The sequence below is a fragment of the Paramacrobiotus metropolitanus genome, unplaced genomic scaffold, assembly GCF_019649055.1.
Source record: "Paramacrobiotus metropolitanus isolate TYO unplaced genomic scaffold, Prichtersi_v1.0 Parri_scaffold0000038, whole genome shotgun sequence".
Classification (NCBI taxonomy): domain Eukaryota; kingdom Metazoa; phylum Tardigrada; class Eutardigrada; order Parachela; family Macrobiotidae; genus Paramacrobiotus; species Paramacrobiotus metropolitanus.
In genome coordinates this window covers 520,853-542,781 of record NW_026570258.1, presented here as the reverse complement: position 1 = coordinate 542,781, position 21,929 = coordinate 520,853, and the positions used below count along the sequence as shown (strand labels likewise).

Genomic DNA, 21,929 nt, shown 5'->3' with positions numbered 1-21,929 from the left:
AAACAATCAACCAACAGCTTTCTTAAACACAGATTATAACTTGATCGCAATAAGAATAATTTTTATATAAAATAGATTAATGATCAATTACAATCTAGGGTAGGTAGAGAGCCGGTTAGGGCCTTACAATTACCAAGTTAGCTCCAATTACTTGAAGATCCATTAGCAAAGAAGAATCAAATTACAGCACTAAATGACAGCAAATTACAGCATTAGCATTACGAATCCAGGTAGTTGCTGAAATCGATGCGCTATTGCAGTTCAATAAATTTATGGTTTGGAACAACAGATGACCTACAGCGTCGGCGATTCTCAGATGCGGTGACTGGATTCTATTATTTTACAACTGATGCCTAATTCTCGGGGTTTCTTCATTGTCAGAGTTATCGACCGATTACACTCTACAGAGACAGTTGCTTGGAAAAAGCTGGCTGAACGCAACAGCGGAAACCGGAACAAAAAAACTTCTTCCACGAGCAGAAGTGCTGGTTTGCTCCGACTATATTTGTTTTCCAGAAGAAGGACCGGTCAAACAGGGTGTTGCAAATCTAAATCAGCAGATTTTCCAGCATACGTGTCATCCGTCTTTCCAAGATAATTACCTTTCTTACACAACCACTACATGTCAGCTATGACGGTCATCAGGAACAAACAAAAAAATTTCGGAGCGGTGAGCAAACATATCCGCTCCGCCGTTATAAACCGGTGTTTTCCTCTCTGTTCACGCAGATTATCTCGGTGTCGATTTCGCTGTAGGACTTCCTCGTTTTGCTAAATTGCAATACCATGACAAAGCTGATCGGCTTAATCGTCATTTTAAGCGGTAAGAGAGACTTCATCGAACAAACTGAAAATATTTGCCGATTTACGCTTTACAGTAGTCAGTTAACTAATTTGTGACTTTATCATTAACATTACTTGAGGAAACTGGGTAATTAGTTCTTTAAATATTTAGGCAATAATTAATTGCTCATTAATTAGTAATTGCTCTTATATTTTTCAGTCTGTGCTGTGGCATTGGCGGAAGACGATCCATTCGCGCTGCCGCCCGTGGCGTACCTTTGCCGGTTTTACAGCAACGGTGAAAAAAGATGCCAGAAGAAATGCACCTATGCATCGAAAGCGGACAGAGATAAACTACTCAACGACCGCCCGGCGTCTAATGATATCCCTCAAAAACGACTGAACGATGAAAAGAACACTCCGCTCTTTTTTTACAAGTGCAGCGATCCACCCGTCACCTCCAACGGGGATGTCATATCCAAACAACAATTCGGTGAGTCGAAAATGTGCAGGTTTATGAGTATGAAATTGAAATAAATTATTTTATTATAAATTTCCACAATTATAACAAATCGTTAATAATATTTTTCAACAAAACAAAATAAAAGTCATGGTAACTTACTAAAAAGTACAGACAGTTTTAAATTCACCGTCTTGCTGTTACAACAGAAGTATGATTCAACAGAATTCAACAGAAGTATGATTTTTACAGCGTCCGCGTTTGATGATGCTTTGAGGGACGCGCCCCAGAACAAAAAGACATACTTGGGGACCTGTATTTTAAACAACGATTTAGGCAGGAACTGGAGTTGCCGCGGTGTATCCATTGATAACGATGCCGGGAAAACGTACATTGGAGGACTGGCAACCTCCGGTTACGAGCACCGTGATAAGGGAAAGCCATCGTGGAAAGTGACTGCAAATGGTATGAAATATTACGTTTGGATCATATTCGCAATTATTCGTAAATACATATCACGTGCTGATCATTTTGCAGGCGATGTACAGTTTGTGGACAATGATGAATGATTCCGGCAGTTACATTCAGTTTCCATTGATGCGATGGTATACCCGATTTGCAGCCTTGGTATACCCGATTTGCAGTTGGATCTTTGTAGAAATCTATAATTAGTGCTGTGAAATCTTTCGTGTACGTGCTCCTCCGATGAAGCGCTTTTCTATTAATTTACGGTTGTACAGTTACAAACAGCGGTCACTTTTCTTAGTGAAAGAAAAATTAAACTCGTCATTGCCGGTGCTGTTACAAACAGCGCACACTCGGTTATTCGACGTTGTCTCGTAGCGATAATAGATCGAGGCTGTGTTTTATAAAATTTAGCGGAACAAACTGACAGCACAGTAACATTAGCCCGGAGTTCTTCAACATAAAAAAACGCTGCAGATCGCAGATCTCAGCCAAGCTGTGAATTAATCGGCTCACTAGATCGCCATTGGTGCTCTTTTGAGAAGCAGAGCGGCCCACACTTATACAACAAAAAGGCACATCTTTGAGATAAGCGTGATTTGCTGCAGCAGTTTGTAAGCACTGTGATGCAGCCAGAAATTCAGTAAAGCAGAGACGAAAGGCGAAACTATTTGTTTAGCCTAATATTTTACCAATTAGTGTACCGGGTGCAGAAACGCTTCTGTTTATTCCTCTATGCCGCGTATGTCGATGCTGGCTGCCTCGAGGCACTTTGACCCAACCCATGCTCGACAGGCCAACTACCGCAACTGGTGTGAAATTATTTTGTGCATGAAATTATGAACACACAGTCGGTAGTATTCAGTCAAAAGATCAAACGGTACACCGTCGGTGTCTGTGCATTTGCAGTACCATTTCCTACGGTAGACCAACGGTAGCTCAACACGTGGCAGAGCGGCTGTTAAACAGAAGCGTGCTTCGGCTTGGAGAATCACTTCGGTTAGGCACTTGTAGGCAGTGATTTTCTTTTTGCCAGGAAGAATATCCCCAACCAGGGCAATGGATACAAGAATAGTTGTATTCATTATTGGCACACTGTTCCTGGGAGCGACGGATGGCGGTGAGTGGTGATCCTGCCAAATACGCACGCATTGTCGTTTACACTGATTGGATTTGTTGGCACTTCAGATATTTCTCCTAGTGAGCGGTGCATTCTCCGCGATCGAACACCGATCGGACTGTACCACAACGTGGGCAAGTGTTCATGCGTGAAAGCACGCCAGCAAGGTACCGACGATTGACATAAATTGCTGGTTTAAATTTTGTTGGCATCTCATGCCAAAATTTATGGCATTTTACGGCAAATCTAATCGGTGTCTAAGTATGCAAGCGGATGAATGTTGTCTTAGTGGTTGCACCATATCGTGTTTATCTGTTCTGACCAGCTACCATGAGCGTACCATATTTACACATATTTATCGGAATCTGGCGATTCTGTTTCTAAACCTGCACACAATTTCCCTCTCGAATATTAACCAGTTCGACTTGAGATGCTCTTAGAGCGTGGATCTAATATTGTGGTATAGCATAATTTTGCAGTAGAGACAACATGCGAAGTCGTTCTATTTTTGCATTTTGTAGCCGTCCAACTGAAGAATCCCTATGTACCGGTGTGCACGGTGGATGGAAAGTTTGCCAGAGTGCAGGTACCACCTACCAATCAGGGACAGCAGTTTTGTGTCGATCCTGACTTCACCCGGGTGCTGGAATTTGGAACATCGTGCCGTTGATGAACGGCATTCGGAATGAATTCGGTTAAATCCCACCGAGACTTCCCTACATAACTAAATGCGTTTTTTTTTTGTCAGGAGAAAGTCTACAGCCAGTGCTATGGATACAAGAGTAATCGTATTTCACTGGGCGATTCGTAGCTTTCCATCAACGTCTGTTTACTGGTTACGCTTGACCTTTCCCATAGCATTTTTTAACGAGACATGTAGTCCCCGTTGTTGATCGATTAGGTATACAAGTGCACAGTCTTTGATTCTTTCTGATATAAACAAATTTTCAAGCAGCTGCTGATGTGGTCAGTTACGGTTGTCGTGTCGGTCGGCTAAATTGCTACGAGTAGATTTACTGCTAAGTGCTAATCCATTCAACTCTCGTTATCCAATCGGGATCTGCAAGGATTTTATCGGCATATACTCTACCTGGTAGAGCATACCACAAGGAACTGCAATAGTAGAAACGCTTTTCCGATACAATTACTGCGCGCTTCTCCCGTCTGTTGGTTAATCGTTTGTGGTCTGTGGATAATTTACAGCTACTTCAATACTGTTCAACGATAATCAACGCGTCAATGCTATTCAGTGATTCTTGCCGGCGCCATGGGAAAACTTTATGGCCTATGCAGCAGCTCGTTACTCGAAATATTCTAGGTGCACTTGACTAAGCGTGAAATGGATACTGCATCGCTGACGCGTTTAACAACGTACAACAAATGTCCAAAGGTTTCATGCTCAGGGAGTCTGATTAACCCAAGAACTACCATTGCTGGCGTCCGGTGCTTCGCTTCAACGCAGTTAAGGTAGTAACGCACCCTCGAAAGTACTCTCACTCCTGGCTTTCACCATCTGCAGAGTTATAGCTACGGTGCCACCGAACTATGCAGCTCGCCATAGCGGCAATTTACCAACACATTATCCATCTTAAGAAAGCATCGCGCAAACCGATCAGTACAGTTTTGGATGTCTGGTTAGCATTATGGGTGTCCTTACTGAAAATCAGCGGACTTTGTCCATTATTCGCGTACACCATCAGCACATCCACATCCTCAACAGTCTTGTCGTACCTATGGATTATGACTTTTACCATATTCCGCAGCATGTACCTGTGCTCCATAGCCGTTCCGTTGTTCCTCAACGATCTCACCGGGACTTTAGACAGTATCATCGAGAACACCTGCTCCCAGTTCAGTCACGTAATGATCTTCATTACGGCGGTTTCCATCGCCTCGCAATGGACAGCCATCAGCGCGTGCATCCAGCGGATACGCCGGTACGAAGACGCTTACTCCACACCACACGAAACCGGTTTACTAATCGTCCTTTCCACCGTTCTGCTATCAGCGTTAACGACACTACTCTACCAATCAGCTGCCTGGTTCCGGCTGTCATTGCATCGTGCGGCCACCGTCGAAGCTAATTTCTGGGCGTCACACTACGGGGTCACCGTCTTCCAGACCTCCGCCTTCCTGAATTCTACTTTCGCCCTCCTCCACGTGATTAGCTTGGCTTCGGTATACTGCGTTATCGGGGTGTGTTTTTTGGTGTGCCTGGTTTTTGGACGGTTATGTCAGCGACTGAAACACCGTCTTCGCTGCGTTGGAGACACCATGATTTTTGATAAGGTAGTAGAGGATCAGGTCGCGCTGTGTCGCGATATAGAGAGGTTCTCGAAGCATCTGGGGGTGTTCCTGCTGCTGTTCTATCTACAAGCCACTATGTGGATTGCCTGGATAATCAATAGTGTGGCTGGCGGGAGTGCTAATTCCCCGGTGTACGTGTCGGCCGGGGTGCAAATACAGAGCGGCATTGCACAGATGATTGTTTTGTTTATTTTCACATGTGCCATGATCTACGTACACGAGCAGGTTGGTGTTTGGTTTAGAACTTGTACTGTACCATGTTCCCGGAAAGCAGATGTATTATATCATCAAAATCAAGGATCTACTGGATCATAGCATCAAAGTGCACCAGATTTTTGTGAGCGAAGCGTAGAATGGCTGCATGATACAGGTTATTGGTTAGCGACTAACTGGGAAAATGATGTAACGATTTCTGAGGTTTAATAATCAAATTATTTTGGCAGGGTCTTTTATTCTCGTGTAGGCTGACATTTCCTGCGAAGTACAGGAGCGAATTAACGTAGAAGCCAACGACAGTAAATGCATCAAGCTGCTAGCACGTTTGTCCCGCATGACTGCCAAACCAACTGGATTCTCCATTGCCGGAATCGTTCTCGTGGACCGCTCTTTCATTGCGACGGTTCGTAGAATATAAGTACTGCTATACAAAAATGCGTACAGCGAAGTTTTATTGTATCGTTTTTGTTTTTAGATGGTCGGTATTCTGTTCACTTACGGAACTTTCATTCTTCAGTTGAAGGAATCCCGTAACGAAGGTGGCAGTGCCGATCATAACACTTTATGTACCATTACCAATATAACTACTCTAGTACAAACTGAAAGTTCTTTGTAAAACACAGTGAAAACGTACTACAAATAAAATCAGAACAAAATTTTTCTCAAAATGCAACTTCGTCTGTGGTTAATAAGAAATTTACTCGTACTGTGTCAACTAGCGCTAGTTTGTTCACAAAGTGCAGAACGTTTGTTTGCCATTTTGTTTGCCATACTATTCGTTACAATATTTCTGTTGTCGACAGAACACAGAATGTGTGATTCCTATGTTTCTTGTACATTGTGATACCCCTGCAGTGATATACTCTACGGTAGTACCACGATGGCTACGAAAATAACCTTAATTCTGACGTTTACTAGATTGTTACCTCCGGGCACTGAGTCACTGACTACCACATAACTATTGTATTAACCATCACCAAACTGACATCGTACTCTGTATACTCGTACCAAACATACCCGGTCAAAATTATCTTTCCCTCGCGTAATCCTAATCAGAGGATAAGAAGAGAGTCTATACTTCTAACTAACCTCAGTGCCGTATGAATTTGACGCATATAGCACAGACTTGATCTCATTCTTAACAATAAATACATAAAGTTAGTAGTAAGTATCAGACACTGGACTTCAAAACGAAGTTACTGCATATCCACTCATACGCATAGCGCTATACGGCTGGGGGCGGCACGTGTCAGATCTTTATGAACTATAAAGTCCAGTTAGTCCACTGTATTCACATGGTATCGACTGACACGCTTGGTGCATGCACTGGTTCCTTTAATTCCCACAACAGTATGTAAATTACAAAGCTTATGCTTCTTGAGCAAAGGTGCAAAGCCATTTATGCGACACTGAACGCAAATATTTGATAGTCTCTCCCAACGGTCCTTGTCAGTGTTTATCACTGTATTGATATAAACAGCTAGAGCGGTGTTGCGGGATTATTCGCTAAGCCTGTACGCGAAACCGTATTTCTAGCATCTCTCGCAACCAGATACAAAACGGTATACGAACCATGCGCTTCGTGATGACCACCCTACAAAAACACTTTAGCCGGCGTATCCATCCTACCGCCACAACCGCGCCCCACAAACCGGTAACGACGATCCTGGATGGCTGGATGAAATTATGTGAATTGATGCTGAAAACCTGCGGAATCTGTCCTTTATTTACAGTACACGACACCAGTGCATCCACATTCTCCCTGGTCTTTGCATATCTGTGGATCGTGATCTTTACCGTACTCCGCTGCGTGTACCTGTTCCTGGTGGTGATTCCACTGTTTCTTCACGATCTAACCGGGACGCTGGATAGTTTCATCGAGAACATGTGCTCGAAACTGGCGGATGTCGTGGTGTTCGTAGGGGCGGTATCCATCGCTGTGCAGTGGAGGGGTATCAGCGCGTGCATTCAGCGGATACGTCGCTATGAAGAGGCTTACTTCACACCGCACGAGACCGGGTTTCTGGTCACCCTGTCTACCGTTCTGTTGACAGCGCTAACGACATTACTGTACGTCGAAGAAATAACGGTTTTCCTCTTCTAACGACGGTTTAACCATGTAGAGCGTAAATAGTGTAACTGTAGTGTAGTCTGGAGTTTGGCGTAACCCGTGAATTTCTATAGTCGCTGTGTTAGTGCCATGGAGACAAGCTGGTTGTAAATCTAGTGTTGTCGAACGAAAAAATTTTCGTTTTCGTAATCGTAACGCATACGAATACAATGTAACTTTCCGTAATCATAACGAAAATTAAAAGTCTACGACTTTTAGTTTTCGTAACGCTCCGACGTTTAGTTTTCGTTACGACAACGAAAATGTTACTAAATAGTATTCGAAAATGTTTTCGTAACAAACGGCAACACTAAACAAAATCATCGGGACGACAGAATCTCAGAAACCAATACAAAATTGGACGTGCGCGAAAGTGAGAGTTTTCGTGCATGTACACGAATTTGGAACCCCCCCCCCCCCTACCGGGTCATTTCCTTCAGACCGATAGAGAAAAAGAGTCGATAGAGAAAACGAGTAACCGCCCAAAAAAGGAAAAACGGTAAATTTTTCCAGGTATCAATCTGCTGCCTGGTTCCGGCTGTCCTTGCGCCGTGCGGCCACCATCGAAGCGGATTTCTGGGCGGCCCACTACGGGATCACCGTCTTCCAGACCTCCACTCTCCTCACCCACACCTTCGCCATCCTCAACGTGATGCGCATCGCCGCGGTGTACTGCATCATCGGGATGTGCTTTCTGGTGTGCCTGGTTTCTGGACGGTTGTGTCATCGGATGAAACAGCGTCTCCGCTGCGTGACGGACACCGAGCTGGTAGATACCGTAGTACAGGATCATACCACATTGTGCCGGTGCATTAAGCGGTTCTCCGATCACATGGGTGTGTTTTTCCTGCTGTTCTATCTGCAAGCGACCTTGTGGATTGTGTGGATCATCAACAGTGTCGCGGGATCGCGTTCCACGGTGTATTTATCGGCCGGTGTGCAGATCCAGAGCGGAATTGTCCTGCTGATCGTTTTGCTGACCATTACGCTCTCTATGATTTACGTGCACGAACAGGTTATTTAAATTTTTGAACGAGTAGATTTAAATAATGCGAATAATAATTTAGCCTGGCCTGTCTAGCATAACTTTTTGAATTCGTAAATTTTAAATATAAACCACTTTTATATGCATGTACAACAGTACAAGTATATAAAAATTTGACAAACTACATAGAACTAAACTCATATACAGCAAACTTATTTTAAATGCTCATACATGTTAATATGTACATATAAATTTAAAAAAAAATTACAGGCTGACATTTCCGATGAACTGCAAGACAGGATCAACGCGGAGACCGACGGTAATAAAGGCAGCACCAAACTGTTGGCCACTCTCCACCGTGTCACAGCAAAACCGACCGGCTTCTCTATCGCGGGAATTGTTCTGGTGGATCGCTCTTTCATTGCGACGGTCAGCCGTCGCTTTTTTTGGTTGAACTACTTTTATAACATTTTTTTAATCAATAACCCATGCACTTTCATAGCATTTGTATCGTTACAAATACTTAGTTAGTTACAAATAGTTAGACAAGTTGATCCAAATATTTTCTGTCATTAATTAAAATAATTAAATTATTATATCAGCAATTTTAAAAAAACCTGCTACAATTTTTTATTGTTAATTAAAATGATTTTGTAAAGATTTCATTGGTTAAAAACAGTTTATCTATATGTATGTATCGTTAATTAAAGGAATTTGTTAAACTTTCGATTGATAATTAAATTACATATATCTTTTAATAGTTTTTATCGGTTTTCTAGATGGTTGGCATTCTGTTTTCCTATGGGACATTCATCCTGCAGCTAAAGGAATCCCGCGATGAAGGTGGCAGTCGCCATCATTTTTCGCCGACAAATTCAACTGCACTGACGTAAACCCGCGATACGCGGAAAAGCATCGAGAATTTTCGGGAAATATCATATTAAAACCATTTAACTGCAGTTAAAATACGAGAAATATTTCAGCGTAAATCATATTTTTTGCAAGCGCTCCTCTTCGCCGTGATTGATCGCCGATTCAGTTTTTCCGCACATTTTCCATAAACTCTGTATATATACATTTGCAAAAAATTCCTGTTATTTTTTGCTACAGTTTTCGCTTTCTGTACTTCCAAGAAAACTCTATTTTTTATTAATTTACATTTAATCTATTTTAATTAATTTTAATTTATTAATTTTTTATTAATTTTTATTAATTTATTAATTTTTATTACAGTAATTTCATTATTTATTAATTTACTAACTTTTTATTAATTCGAGACGTTTACTTTTTTCATTTTTCTTTTCTTTTTTCTCTTTTTATTTTTCTCCACCGTCTATTTATTTTCTCTCTCAAAATTATTCTACACATTTCGGGGAATTTGTACATCAGAAAAACTCTACAACGCCTTTACAATCCGGCCTTCAACGCAATTATTAACCAGTAATAAATTCATCCTCCGCATCTGTACTGTACAGCAGATCCCCTTCCGACAACAAAATAAGGATTTACAATTTTCTATGAATTTTCACAAACAGCGATCATCAAACGCATGGGATATTATTCCCACAATCCCAGATTCATTCCCAAAAAAACATAAGAAAATTCGCAGCGTCAGTTCGTTCCACAGCGGACCCGGCCCACCTGCACATCGGCATCGCCTTCACTCTCATCCGAATCGTTCTCCGCTTCCTCCTAATTTAAATTGAATTTAAATAGCAATAAAATAAAATCAATCAACTAATAAGAACAAACTTCACAATGATTACTCATTGCCAAAACTAATAAGATTAAATTTAAATTAAATACTTAAATACCAAGTAAGAAACCACACCCCAACGTGCAACGAATAAAACGTGCAACGTTACCCCAACGTGCTCGAATAAAACAAAAAATATCACCCTCGATGAAAAAATAAATAAAAACGGGAATGAAAAATTCAAAAATATGAACATCAAATTCCATATTCGAGTAGGTAAAAAGTTAAAATAAAACAAATGAGGATTAAAAACAACGAAAAATATGTACAAAAATGTATCTGAAAATGTAAATACTCGTATGCAATATCAAACAAAAATATCTTGAAAATAATCAACAGAAATCGTTGAATAAATAAAATTACTACCTAAACAAAATTAAAAATATAAATTTTTACCGGAGCGTTATCCTCGTTGTCGTTGTTGTTATCGCGATTGGCACGGTTGGCGCGACGAGCAATATGGTTCATCAGCATCATAAAGAATCGCTCTTCGCGGGCCGAATGATTGCCCATTTCCCGGGCATCGCGTTTCCGCTCGTTGCTGTTCTTATCGATAATCTGTCCAAAAAACACCCGGGTAAAAATCGGATTTTAATTCATTTAAAATGGCTGTTAACTGCGCATTACGGGAATGAGATCTTCCAAATTCGCTGGCTCATCGTTGAGAGGTGCCCAAATCTTGGCGGTATGCTCCAGTCCGCTGGTGGCGAAATACGGATCCCGGGGATGCGGCTCCAGAACATTCACCTGCAAAAAATCGTTAAATATAGAAAAAATCACGCAGAAAAACCACAGTTTCAAATTGCGCTATTACAATTTTTTAAATCATTCAAATGAGCTGGTTAAAACACAAATGTGGAGAAAACTATGGCGAGGGCGCCACCAGAATTTAATGCACAAAAAATAACAACGTAACCGAAATTGTCTACCGGACAAGAAACCACCGAAAATATGCCGGTATTTAATTACAATTAAATTGTAATGTTATTCCATTTAATCGCTGTTTTTCACACGGATTTTTTTCCAAGGGCTTGTTTCAAAAACATACCCCACAGAAGCAAAAGCTGTGGAAAAACTTCGGCAATATTTGAGAACAAATTTGCATAAATTCATATACACGGAATTTCAGCACACTTTCCGAGTTTAATCGACCACTGAGCCGATACACTACGAAAACACCGTATAAGACCACGTTTTCCACTTTGGCAGATTGCACAACGACTGCACAACTGCCGATATCCTTGAGCGAGTAAAACTTAACACTCACAGACATATAACCAACGTATATATTAATTTCCTTATATTTTGATTTATAATAATACCAGTACCATTAAATCAATAAAATATTAATATACATATGACCTATTTTTTAGCGTTATTTTATACACCTATTATTTTATTATTATCACTATTTTTCTTTATTTTTTTATTATTATTTTAATTTTTGTTTATTATTTTTCTGAATTATTTTATACGATGCATTTTCATCGCAGATCACTGCAGACGACGCTGCACAAACAGAGCTGGAAGCCTAAAACAACCATAAGTTGTGGGGAGGAAATCAACTATTTTCTCCTCAAAAATAATAAAAAAAAACAAAAATCGGGTTATCGCTCTTACCGCGCCGATCTCATCGGCCATGAGATAGTGGACAATCCTTGCCGTCTCCTTGTCCCAGAAGAAGACGCGGCCGCAGTCGCTGCCGCTGACCACGTACTCGCTCTTGGCGCCGTAGAAGTTGACGCCCTTGACGGTCTGGTTGTTGCGATGGCCCTCGTAGTGCTGCAGATCCACCGTGGCCACCGTTTCGTCCGCGCAGTTTTTAAACAGGAAAATGTGGAAGTCATTGTAGGTGGCCAGAATTTCTACAATTATTTTTTTGTGTATACATCAGATCAATATCCACAATCCACAGACGAGTTATTAACTGATTTCTTATTTGTCAAAAATCGCTTCATCCGCACAATTCTATGTTTTTTAGAGATCAATTTCGAGGGACGATTTACCTATCAAGAAAAACTGAAAACCAAAAAAAACTTATTGTTCATTTATTTAAAATCGCAAATTATGCTTTGTCGAGATTAATTTCGATGGACGTTTATTTATGCAGGATAATCGAAATTCAAAAAACTTATTCCATATTTATCCAAATTCGCTTTGTCCGCAAAAATTATATGCTTAATCGAAATTAATTCTGATGGACGATTTATTTCTTCCGAAATTCCTTTTAAGCATCAAGAATATTATTTGTGAAATCTACTTTGTCAAATTTATTTTCATTGATTGATTTCTTCCCTAGAAATTGTTGTTAATTATCAAAACATATTTAATCATTGAATTTTTTATCCGGGGGTTTAATTCCGGGAGACGATTAATTCATTCTTACAGTGTTTTTCTTCATCAAAAATGAACTTACAATTATGTAACGTAATACTACACTAGTACTAATTGTCAATGCACAACATCCAACGCACCGGATCCGTTGTAGTTGTAGACGGCGGATGAGACGCTCAGTGCGCTGCTTTTCGGCTGCAGCAGCGGCGGGCAGAGGCTCAGTATCGGCTGGCATTTGGACGGATCCGAGTCCAATTTTCTCATATCATACGCGCTGTCGTAACAGCAAAATTATGTAGCAATTATTGATTAAATCTTACTACACGAGCAAAAATTATCACTGCATTTTTTGCCTTCAAGCGCAACTTAAAAATACATTGCTGTTCTCATTTACGTACTTTTTCGTATACTTCAGTAATGAACGCGGGCCTAACGTTCTCGAATTTACTGGTACTTTTGCAATGGTAAATAATAATTACAGGTAACTCAGTTCAATTTGCAATGATAAATAAGAAATAACTTAATTCAATTTGCAATAGTAAAATAAAAATAATTCAATTCAATCGGCAATGGTTACTAATAAATAACAAACAAATAATAAATCAAAAGAATAATTTGTAATGGTAAATAACAAATAAAAACAAGCTAATCAGCAAAACTGAAATAAATTCAGCGGTAGATATTCAAAAAGAATTTCAGCAAAAACATTTACTTAGTGAACTTAATTAATTCGTGACTTGTTTAATGTCTAGTTAGAGAAATTGGAAACCCTACCGGACGTATTTTCCGTAGCCGGACACGACGAATTCGTGGGCGTTGAGCGGATTGGACATAATGGAGTACAGCGGCACTTTGGAGCTCTTAGAATCCCGCACCACGACGCATTTACGGGCCTTGGCTTCCCGCACGTCGATGTAGTTCACCACGGCGTCCTCGCCGCTGGTCAGAATATGATAATGCGCATCGGCTCTTACATCAATCTGCGGAGGAAAAAGTGGAAGCATTGACTAGCAGTCTAGCACTAAAATTCATTTGCTGGGACGATAAAATCTACCGGAAAAATTCACTAATGCATAAAACACCAGCGGAAAATAATCTACGGGAATCTACTGAAAATATTCTACCGAAAAAATAATTAAGTACTGAAATGCATCGGAAAGAATTCGAAACATTTACTACAATTTCATTACTGGAATCCACCAGCAATAATGCAGACCATTGTACGGAAAATCAGTTTCGAACATCTACTGGAAATATTCCACCGAAAATAATTATGGGCTACCGAAAAGAAGTTCAGCACTTCTACCAAATTTTAACTAAAAACAACTGCGACAAACGCACCGAAAAACAATTAAGTTTAATATCGACAAACCATAAGTATAATTTCCGTATTTATTTAAAGACGATCGTTACGTAGAAAACGGACAGTAACGAATTAATTTATCGGCATATTTTACCAACCTTATGGCAGGCGCCGTGATGTCGGCATAAATGCCGGATTTTCGGGCGTCCGCCGGCCATCGACAATTCCGCTAAGCGCACTCCACCATCCCGCGACGCCGTCACAATCAGTGAATCGTTGCTCAACGGCAAGAATTTCGTCTGCAATCAATCACACATCCCGCATATTTAATCAACAGATACTTTATTTTATTTAGCTATTTTACTTTCCCAGATTTTTTTTTATATTTTTATGACAATTCGACAACGATGTATTTATCTACCTTTCGACGACAGAATACGTAGTCCAGTGGGTAAATTCAATATCAAACGCACTCGCAGTATACTGAATAATCAACTCGATCTCTGTTGACAAATTATTCAGTACTTTTTTAATGATACAACATAATGTAAACTTTTAAGATACTTTTCATTTTAACCGGGTTCAACAGAAAAATTAATACACTCAATTTACATTGTCACATGACAACATTCTAATCTCTATTGCAGCAATAGGCTTTCAGTACTATTTACAACACAGAAAGCGTAGTACACTGGATAATCCAGAGTAACTTCTGAGGCTGCCAGCCGTCAACAGGAAAATGGTTGATAAAAAAAATGGGTTAACAGAACAGAATACAGAGGCCTGTATTTTCTTTTTAGACCAGCTGATTAACGATTATTATCAACGTGATTCGAGGCATTTCCGGAAGTATTATTTATGCGTACTGTACCATATTCCACGGATTATAACACAATTAGCGTGGCAACAAAATTATTACCGCTTAAAAAACGCAGTTAGACGGGTACCTGGAAGACATTGGCGTTGTGGCCGGAGGGGAAGGAGTACTTGAGCTTCTTCTGCATCCAATCCCACACGCCCACCTCCAGATCGTCCGATCCGCTGGCCAACAGCGTCCCGGCCGGATTGAAGTTCAGCGCATTCACACAGCCTGCAACACAGCACAAAAAACTCACGTTTCGCCCCCGCAGTTTCTAATGGAGAAGCATATACAGCTATCGCCAGCACCGCGATGAAGGAAATCCTGTTTTAATAATGTACAAAATACGAAACCCAAAACATCAATTACGAGTATGAGTAGTGATAATTTCAAAAATTTCCAGAATTACAATTCTGAAACTAGCTCCGAACGATCAGAAAGAATTTGAATCACAGAATATCGGCAAAACAATGTTATAAATTAAGTGAACAAAACGGCTAAAAAGTTCAGAAATCTAGACATTTCTGAAAGCATTTAATAGCACCGACTTCGCAATTTATTTTAGACAATATCTTGAAAATAATTTAAAAACTGGAAAAAATTCAAAACAAAATAATAATTAATAATTTCGAAAACAGCTCAACGATTCATAGGAATTAAATTTCCAAAACATCTGGCAAAAGATTGAGAAATTTTATCAGAGAAAATCTCCACAAAAAGTTAAAGAAATCACGAATAATGTGAAAGAAAACTGAGTATTCCATAGGATACGCCCCGGATTCCGTTCTGCAGTAATTTTACGCTGTTTCAGACGAACCATACCGGTATGATGGTCGAGGGTGGCGTAGAGGCCCAGACGCTGGACGAGATCGCGGTGGGAGGCGAGTTTCTGGCGCAGCTGCAGCGCGGCGGGGAAAGGATTGAGCTCTTTCCACAGCAGCAGTGCCGGCAGGGACTGGCGGGGCGACAGGGGCGGGAGGGGGGCGATGAGCTCGTGGGGGTCGGCGGGGGTGTGCCACAGGATGGGGTTGTCCGACTGGGCGTCGCCGCGGGCCTCGTCCTCATCTTCATCGTCCGACACTTCCATGCGATCCGAGTCCCTGCCCGAGAAAATACGTACTTATAACGGAAAATATTGTATTTCTTCCTAATAATCACCCTTCTGAAATCCCTGTTCGTAATACTCTACAACAATAGGCAATCATCAAGAAAATCTCAAAGGAATCGGTTCGCACGCGTTTTACCCTTTTAACGTTAATTAACTCACATGACATAAATTTCATAATTCAAGCGCTAATTTGCCCAACATTTTCAAAAAGCCGCTGCGCACAACCGTAATAATTTCTTTTCAAGACAACAAAAACCTCCACAAAATATAAACCGTAATTACAAAGAAAATTTCTAAAAAAATACAACGAAAAAGTATTAAAAAGAGCACGTTGAAAACTAGTCAGAAAACCTGATTAAAAAGAAAAAATCTAATTAAAAAGGCACTTTGAAAAATAAGTTCCTAACAGCTAACTAATAAAAATATTTTGCATGTTTTTCTCACCCAGGAGACAGGAGATCGGGCAGATCGTCCGCGTTGGGTCCCTCCTCCTCATCCGACCCGGTGGACACGCTGATAATCCGAATGCCCCGCGCCCGGCCCCCCGCCGCCCCCGGCTCCATCAGGGGGGGCATGTCCGCCAGCGCATCGCGTTGCGCCGCCTCCTCATTCTCCTGGAGGGTGGCGATGCGCTCGCTCATACGCTCCCGTGACATCTCCTGCTTCATCCGGTTCGGCTCGGCCAGGGCCAGCTCGCGCATCTGCCAGGGATCCAGCAGCGCGGGCATCTCCTCGTCATCGGATCCCGGGGCGGACGGCTGGGCGACAGGGTTCGTGGAAATCTGTTCATTGGATTTCTTCATCTTCTGGGCAGACTCCTTACCACTAGATGTTTCAGCTGAAGTATCTACAAGGGGAAAAACCAGCGGTGATTTTTTTAGCAGGAAAAGTTGGGGAAGGGGGTTGAAAGACGTTTGCCTCGACGTGATGCAGTCGGGGATGTGTCGGAGCTGTTGTCCGATTTGCGCTTCTGGTTCTTTTTCGGGTTAGTGGATGTTTCCTCGCTGTCGCTCGGCACCTCATCTTGATGCTCCATTTTCTGTGATGGCCGATGATTAACGATTGAAATCCCGTACTATAAGTATTAACCACGATGTGGGAAAAAGCGGAAGTGAATATGACGAAAAGTAAACATGTGCTAATTGACTATTGAGCATCAAAAGTCAAAACAGTGAAAACACCAGATCGAGTGAGTCTGGTCGACAAGGTAGCGCTACTGATAGTTTTCCGTACGTGATACGTGCTGCTGTACGAGTTTACTGTACGTCCACACCACGCAGCTGGCACTTCACCGTCAGTGCACGTGTAATAAAAGGACAACAATCCAGCCCATTATTCAGTTTTACCCAGAATTAAAATTGTAGGTTGTATAAAATAAAAAAAATACATAATTTGGTTGTTATTATGAATAAGACTGCAGAACTCCCGCGTCCAAAAGCGGTGTTGAAGTAACTGTGTTCAGCAATCAACACCTACACTTATTTTTATACATTTTTTGCCACTGCACTAAGATAGCCCATAAAATCTCATTTTCCGACTCGCAACAAGTAAGCACTCGCTGTAAATCAGCAATGTTCTCCTCTTAAGTATTTAATTTTATACCATAGTTTTAAATGCGGCAATTTTGGTGGTTTAAAATAATTTTTTACCCAGCCCAGAAACTAAAAAGCCCGGTTTATAATGTACTGTATATATTTTCCCTCGTGAAACCTAAGCATTCCACAATAAAAACAGATTAGCCGTTTATTGTTCCGAATTAATATTCTCATTATTTAGCACATTCGGACACTGACATCCGCACATACAAGAACAATATTACAGTAACTTAAATTTATCAATTTAACATTACTGCACTTCATAACTGAAAACTGCATGTGCATGTGCGCCAAAATAAATGACAAAACTGACTAAACACTGCCAAAACGTGAAACACAACACACTATTATCAATCACTATGGAATTTCTTATTAATTTTCAAAACCACAATCAAAATCGGTTGAACCCGTGAGAAATCTGCTGGAAAATAAATACAACACGACGAATGTATAAACAAACACATTTAATCACCGAGACCGCACCGCAGATTACAGACCACCCAATTCCGTCTCAGAACTTCCCGAAATCATCGAAATCCGTAGCGAAGGACGACGCCTGCGGCTGCTCAAACCCGGGGAAGGCGTACACCCCGTCCGCCCCGCCCCCCGCCCCCCAGGGATCGCTCTCGAAGGCGTCACGCGCCGGACTACTGCCCTCCTTCTTCCCGGCCTTGGGCGGGGCGGGCCGCGGCGGCGGCTGCTTATTGACGGCCCCGCCCAGCGTCAGCGCGCTCTTCTTCGGGGGGAGGGCCGGCAGCGGGGATTCCGGGGGGAAACCGCCGCCCCCGCCCCCAAAGGGGTCCGCGGCGAAGGCGCCGAAGGGCGAGGCGCCCCAGGGATCATCGCTGACGATGGTGGTTGAGGCGGCCGACGAGGCGAAGGGGTCTTCGCCTCGGAAGGGGTCGTCGAAGGCGCTGGTGACGGGGGTCTTGACGGGGAAGGTCGGCGCGGCGGAGATGGGCTGGAAGTTGAGGAGGCCGGCGTTGAAGGTGAAGTCGGAGAGGGGGCGGTGCAGGTAGGTGTGGTTGATGCCGGAGGTGTCGTTGGAGGCCAGCGCGGCGTCGAACTGCGTGATGGCATCCTGTAAAAGACAAAATAAAAATAGCGGGAATTTATCGCACCATAATATCGTGTCAAGCACGCTCTGAATAAATGAGAATCGTAGTGTAGTGGTCTGATAAGAACACACTAACCGGCCTGAAAATATTGCAATAAATATTGCAGCCCTGAAATCTAAAAATAACATTTTTTGGCAAAATAAATAAAATCTCCTTCAACTGAAGCGACTCGTAATATTTGGTGTCAATAGTTAGCAGCTTGCCACAATTAATCTATGAAAAAAATAAAAATAAATACTAAATACACGCTCCAATAATACCGAAAACTTACCAAACCGCAACGTCATAATAAAAACGATTCCCAGATAGTGCGAATCGTAGTGCAGTGGTCCGCAATCCGGAAGTTATACCGCTTTTCCGACGATTACCAATAAAAAAATTATGAGTACTTCTATGGAATTATGAAACAATTTTTTTGGTCAAAACTAATTTAAACCAAACCAAAATCACCTGCCGTAACGTGGACTGATACTTGGCTATTTGCCATACAAGGGAGTACAAAAAATTTACGGAATTAATATTTCAATCAAGTACTACGAGTCCTAATAATAATTATTCAATAATAAAATTAATTAGGTATTACTGTTTATTTAATTCATAATAAAATGAGCAATATTATTTATTTAATCAGTACAGTATTAAAATTTGTTTAATTATTATTACAATTTGAATAAAAATTTATGCAGTAAAGTAGCCTCGTCGTATAAAATATAAAAATCATCTAAACCGTTCAAAACACAACGAGCAACTTACGCGCAGCGACGCATTCATAGCCGCCAGTGTGGCCATGTGCTCCTCAATCTGCCCGATCCGCCCGTCACCCTCGCGTACCGCCACCTCCAGACTGGCCATCTGCGCCCGTTGGTGGTCTAGTTTCTGCGCCAGCGTCGCTTCCTCCCGTTTCAGCCGCTCCAACTCCGCCTTCTTCTGACTGGCTTCCAGTTCTTCGTCCTTTTGCCCGCGCTGCCGGCGCTCAATCTCCCCGCGCAGTTCGCGGGTTTTCTCACGTTCCGCTTGGATTTCGGCAGTCAGCGCGGTGTGGGTGGACTGCAGACGGAGTTTCTGGGCGTCCAGGTCGTCCAGCCGCTTCTGCGCTTCCCCGCGCTGGAAGTCCAGCTGTTTGGCGGCGGTTTGTAGTTGCTCCAGCTCTTTCGTCATGTTCTGCAGCTCCGTCTGACGTCCCTATTGAGAGAAAAAATGATAACAATAAAAAAAAATAAAAAACAGTAAAAACAAAAAACGTGTAAAAAAACAGCATGGCCCGTCGAACTCTTTTTTTCCCGTAATAATAGCACGCGATAATAGTGTGATTTTAAGATTTTAAGATGGTTTAATAAAGCGTGATTTTAGAATCGCCTTTAACCTAAAATGGAACACACGTGAGAACGTGAGTTTCGTAGACAAGTGGCGCGCAACAGTATTTACAAGTCGGTGTTTCACAACAAAAAAGTAATTGCGAAATTTTGGAATAAAACTGAAATTATAAATTTCGCGTTACTTTTTACTCAGTTTCATATTCGCACATCGCTTCACAGTGAAAAGCGCAATGTTTAATTTTAACTGAAAAACAAATTTAAGTACATGGCTTTCTTGTGCTGGTGTTCATATCACGTAGTCCTTAATCAAAACTGCCACTGAAAATTACTATTTACTACAATACTACCAAGGAAATTTAGAAATTCAAGTAGGTGGATGTCAGTTCCGTACAGTAATTACTGCTGTTCTCGTAAATTTATTTATGAATAATATCAATTTAAAAAAAAAACACATAAGTGCAAAAATAATGAAGACAACAAAAAATTATTAAAAAAACTGCTGCAACGGCACGCCCTATTCCATTCCTTTTCGCGTAATAATAGTGTAACTCTAAATTATGCGCTTTTAAGATCAATAAAGATAGTCTGATTTTTAAGATCACCTGACTGTGAGTATGCTCATAAGATGGACCACAAATTTCGTAGACAAGTGGCAAAATCTAACCATCGGAGACGTTGTTTCACAGCAAAAAAGTATTCGCAAATACTTAAGTAGAATAAAAAAAAATCATTATCATTACGTTACTTTTTACCAATATTTTATGAATTTATACTATTACAGCTTTTTATCACAGAGATAAACCTCTTTATCACATTATCACAGAGATAAACATAATACTTACTTAATTTTAACTTAAAAGAAATTTTAGTACGGTACATGACTTTCTGCCCGCCAGTGTTCATACTGTATCACGCAATCCATATATAACTGAAACTTTTACCAATACCCAGATTTACTATTTACTAACATTAAAATTTAGAAATTTCCTGCCGAATACAAAAACTCACCAGTCAGAAGCACAAAGCACACTTTTGCTATTTTCTGCTGAAAAATTAGAAAATTTGTCATCGAAAAAAAAATAAATTTCATCAATTTAAACATATCTCACCAATGTAGGATCTTCTGATTTACGATTAATACTATTCTCTTCTTTATTTCGATTCATAATTACAGAGTACGACAGTATTAACCAGACACTACTGCTACAAAATTAGGTACTACCAAAACATCCAATCCTGTTTTAATTAATTTGATATTTTTTTAATAATGTACGTAATTCAATTTTATGATTTAGTTCAGCTACCTTATTTATTTATTTATTTAAGCTTACCATTGTATCCTAACTCAGGCTTACCAAGACTTCTGCTTTGCGACTTTCCACATCCTGCACCAGCTGCGCCCTATCGGCCCGGATGCCCTTAATCTCCTCCTCCAGCGCCTTAATCTCCTTCTTCAAATCCTCATCCCCGCCTTCCTCACTGTCCTCCAGCGGGCCCGTGACGCCCGGAACGGGGAACTGCGTGGAGTACTGGCGCATGGAGGGGGGTACCAGGTCGGGGGACAGGGCCGTCGGGGGGTCCGTGTTGGACTTGACTTTCTGGTGGATGAGATGGAAGGCCAGGGCGAACTGCTCGGCGTTCAGCATCCCGTTCTTTTTAATGTCGCACAGCGTCCAGATGTGGGCCAGCATGGGTGGGGGGAGTCCGGACTGCAGGAAGATACCCTTGCATTCCCCGCCGTTGATCAATCCGTCCTGATCGGTGTCGATGGTCAGGAAGATCTGATCGGATTTGGCCTTCTCGGGCGCCGTGACGGACCACACGGCCAGGACCTGATTGGGCGCCACGGGGAAGCCCGAGATGGAGGGCCGGGGGGAGAAGTTGGGTTGGGCTGGTGATGAAAACGATGGTTCGAAGGCGGAGGCGAAGGGATCGGCCATTTTTATTATGCAACGTCTTAAACACGTACTAAAAATTTACTTGATTTGAAACTGTAGTGATTTCAGCAATAAAACCAAAACATCACTTCCAGCCAGACTTCAAAAACATTTTTGATTTTTCAGAACGCCGTTTCCAAAAGTTTCTGTTTATTTT

General features: G+C 41.5%; 3 protein-coding genes across 3 annotated transcripts; 2 read left to right on the top strand and 1 right to left on the bottom strand.

Annotated features, from left to right (window-relative positions):
• Positions 1–783: 783 nt before the first annotated feature.
• Positions 784–1,868, top strand: LOC129589928 (uncharacterized). The gene is made up of 4 exons (XM_055484861.1): positions 784–823; positions 1,004–1,276; positions 1,496–1,708; positions 1,781–1,868. The coding sequence occupies exons 1-4, from the start codon at positions 787–789 to the stop codon at positions 1,810–1,812; spliced, it is 555 nt and encodes a 184-aa protein (XP_055340836.1). The 5' UTR covers positions 784–786; the 3' UTR covers positions 1,813–1,868.
• Positions 1,869–2,563: 695 nt separating this feature from the next.
• Positions 2,564–3,778, top strand: LOC129590040 (uncharacterized). The gene is made up of 3 exons (XM_055485015.1): positions 2,564–2,828; positions 2,897–2,995; positions 3,350–3,778. Exons 1-3 carry the CDS (start codon positions 2,768–2,770, stop codon positions 3,496–3,498), a joined length of 309 nt encoding a protein of 102 aa, XP_055340990.1. The 5' UTR covers positions 2,564–2,767; the 3' UTR covers positions 3,499–3,778.
• Positions 3,779–9,746: 5,968 nt separating this feature from the next.
• On the bottom strand, positions 9,747–21,904 carry LOC129589944 (uncharacterized). The gene is made up of 15 exons (XM_055484887.1): positions 21,191–21,904; positions 19,273–19,701; positions 17,920–18,482; positions 17,612–17,630; positions 16,725–16,881; positions 16,251–16,653; positions 15,521–15,798; positions 14,787–14,929; positions 13,998–14,138; positions 13,311–13,516; positions 12,677–12,810; positions 11,823–12,067; positions 10,830–10,949; positions 10,599–10,760; positions 9,747–10,138 (listed from the first exon to the last, which is right to left on the bottom strand). Exons 1-15 carry the CDS (start codon positions 21,773–21,775, stop codon positions 10,058–10,060), a joined length of 3,666 nt encoding a protein of 1,221 aa, XP_055340862.1. The 5' UTR covers positions 21,776–21,904; the 3' UTR covers positions 9,747–10,057.
• Positions 21,905–21,929: the final 25 nt, after the last annotated feature.

Bases quoted from the DNA above. Each gene is read 5' to 3' on its own strand.
- LOC129589928 (XM_055484861.1), top strand. From the start codon at position 787: ATGACAAAGCTGATCGGCTTAATCGTCATTTTAAGCG. The intron at 824-1,003 runs GTAAGAGAGACT...TATATTTTTCAG, and splicing joins CTTAATCGTCATTTTAAGCG to TCTGTGCTGTGGCATTGGCG. The intron at 1,709-1,780 runs GTATGAAATATT...ATCATTTTGCAG, and splicing joins GTGGAAAGTGACTGCAAATG to GCGATGTACAGTTTGTGGAC.
- LOC129590040 (XM_055485015.1), top strand. From the start codon at position 2,768: ATGGATACAAGAATAGTTGTATTCATTATTGGCACACTGTTCCTGGGA. The intron at 2,829-2,896 runs GTGAGTGGTGAT...TTGGCACTTCAG, and splicing joins CCTGGGAGCGACGGATGGCG to ATATTTCTCCTAGTGAGCGG. The intron at 2,996-3,349 runs GTACCGACGATT...TGCATTTTGTAG, and splicing joins CGTGAAAGCACGCCAGCAAG to CCGTCCAACTGAAGAATCCC.
- LOC129589944 (XM_055484887.1), bottom strand. From the start codon at position 21,775: ATGGCCGATCCCTTCGCCTCCGCCTTCGAACCATCGTTTTCATCACCA. The intron at 18,483-19,272 runs GTAAGTTGCTCG...TGTCTTTTACAG, and splicing joins CTATGAATGCGTCGCTGCGC to GATGCCATCACGCAGTTCGA. The intron at 12,068-12,676 runs GTGCGTTGGATG...AAATAATTGTAG, and splicing joins CTACAACTACAACGGATCCG to AAATTCTGGCCACCTACAAT.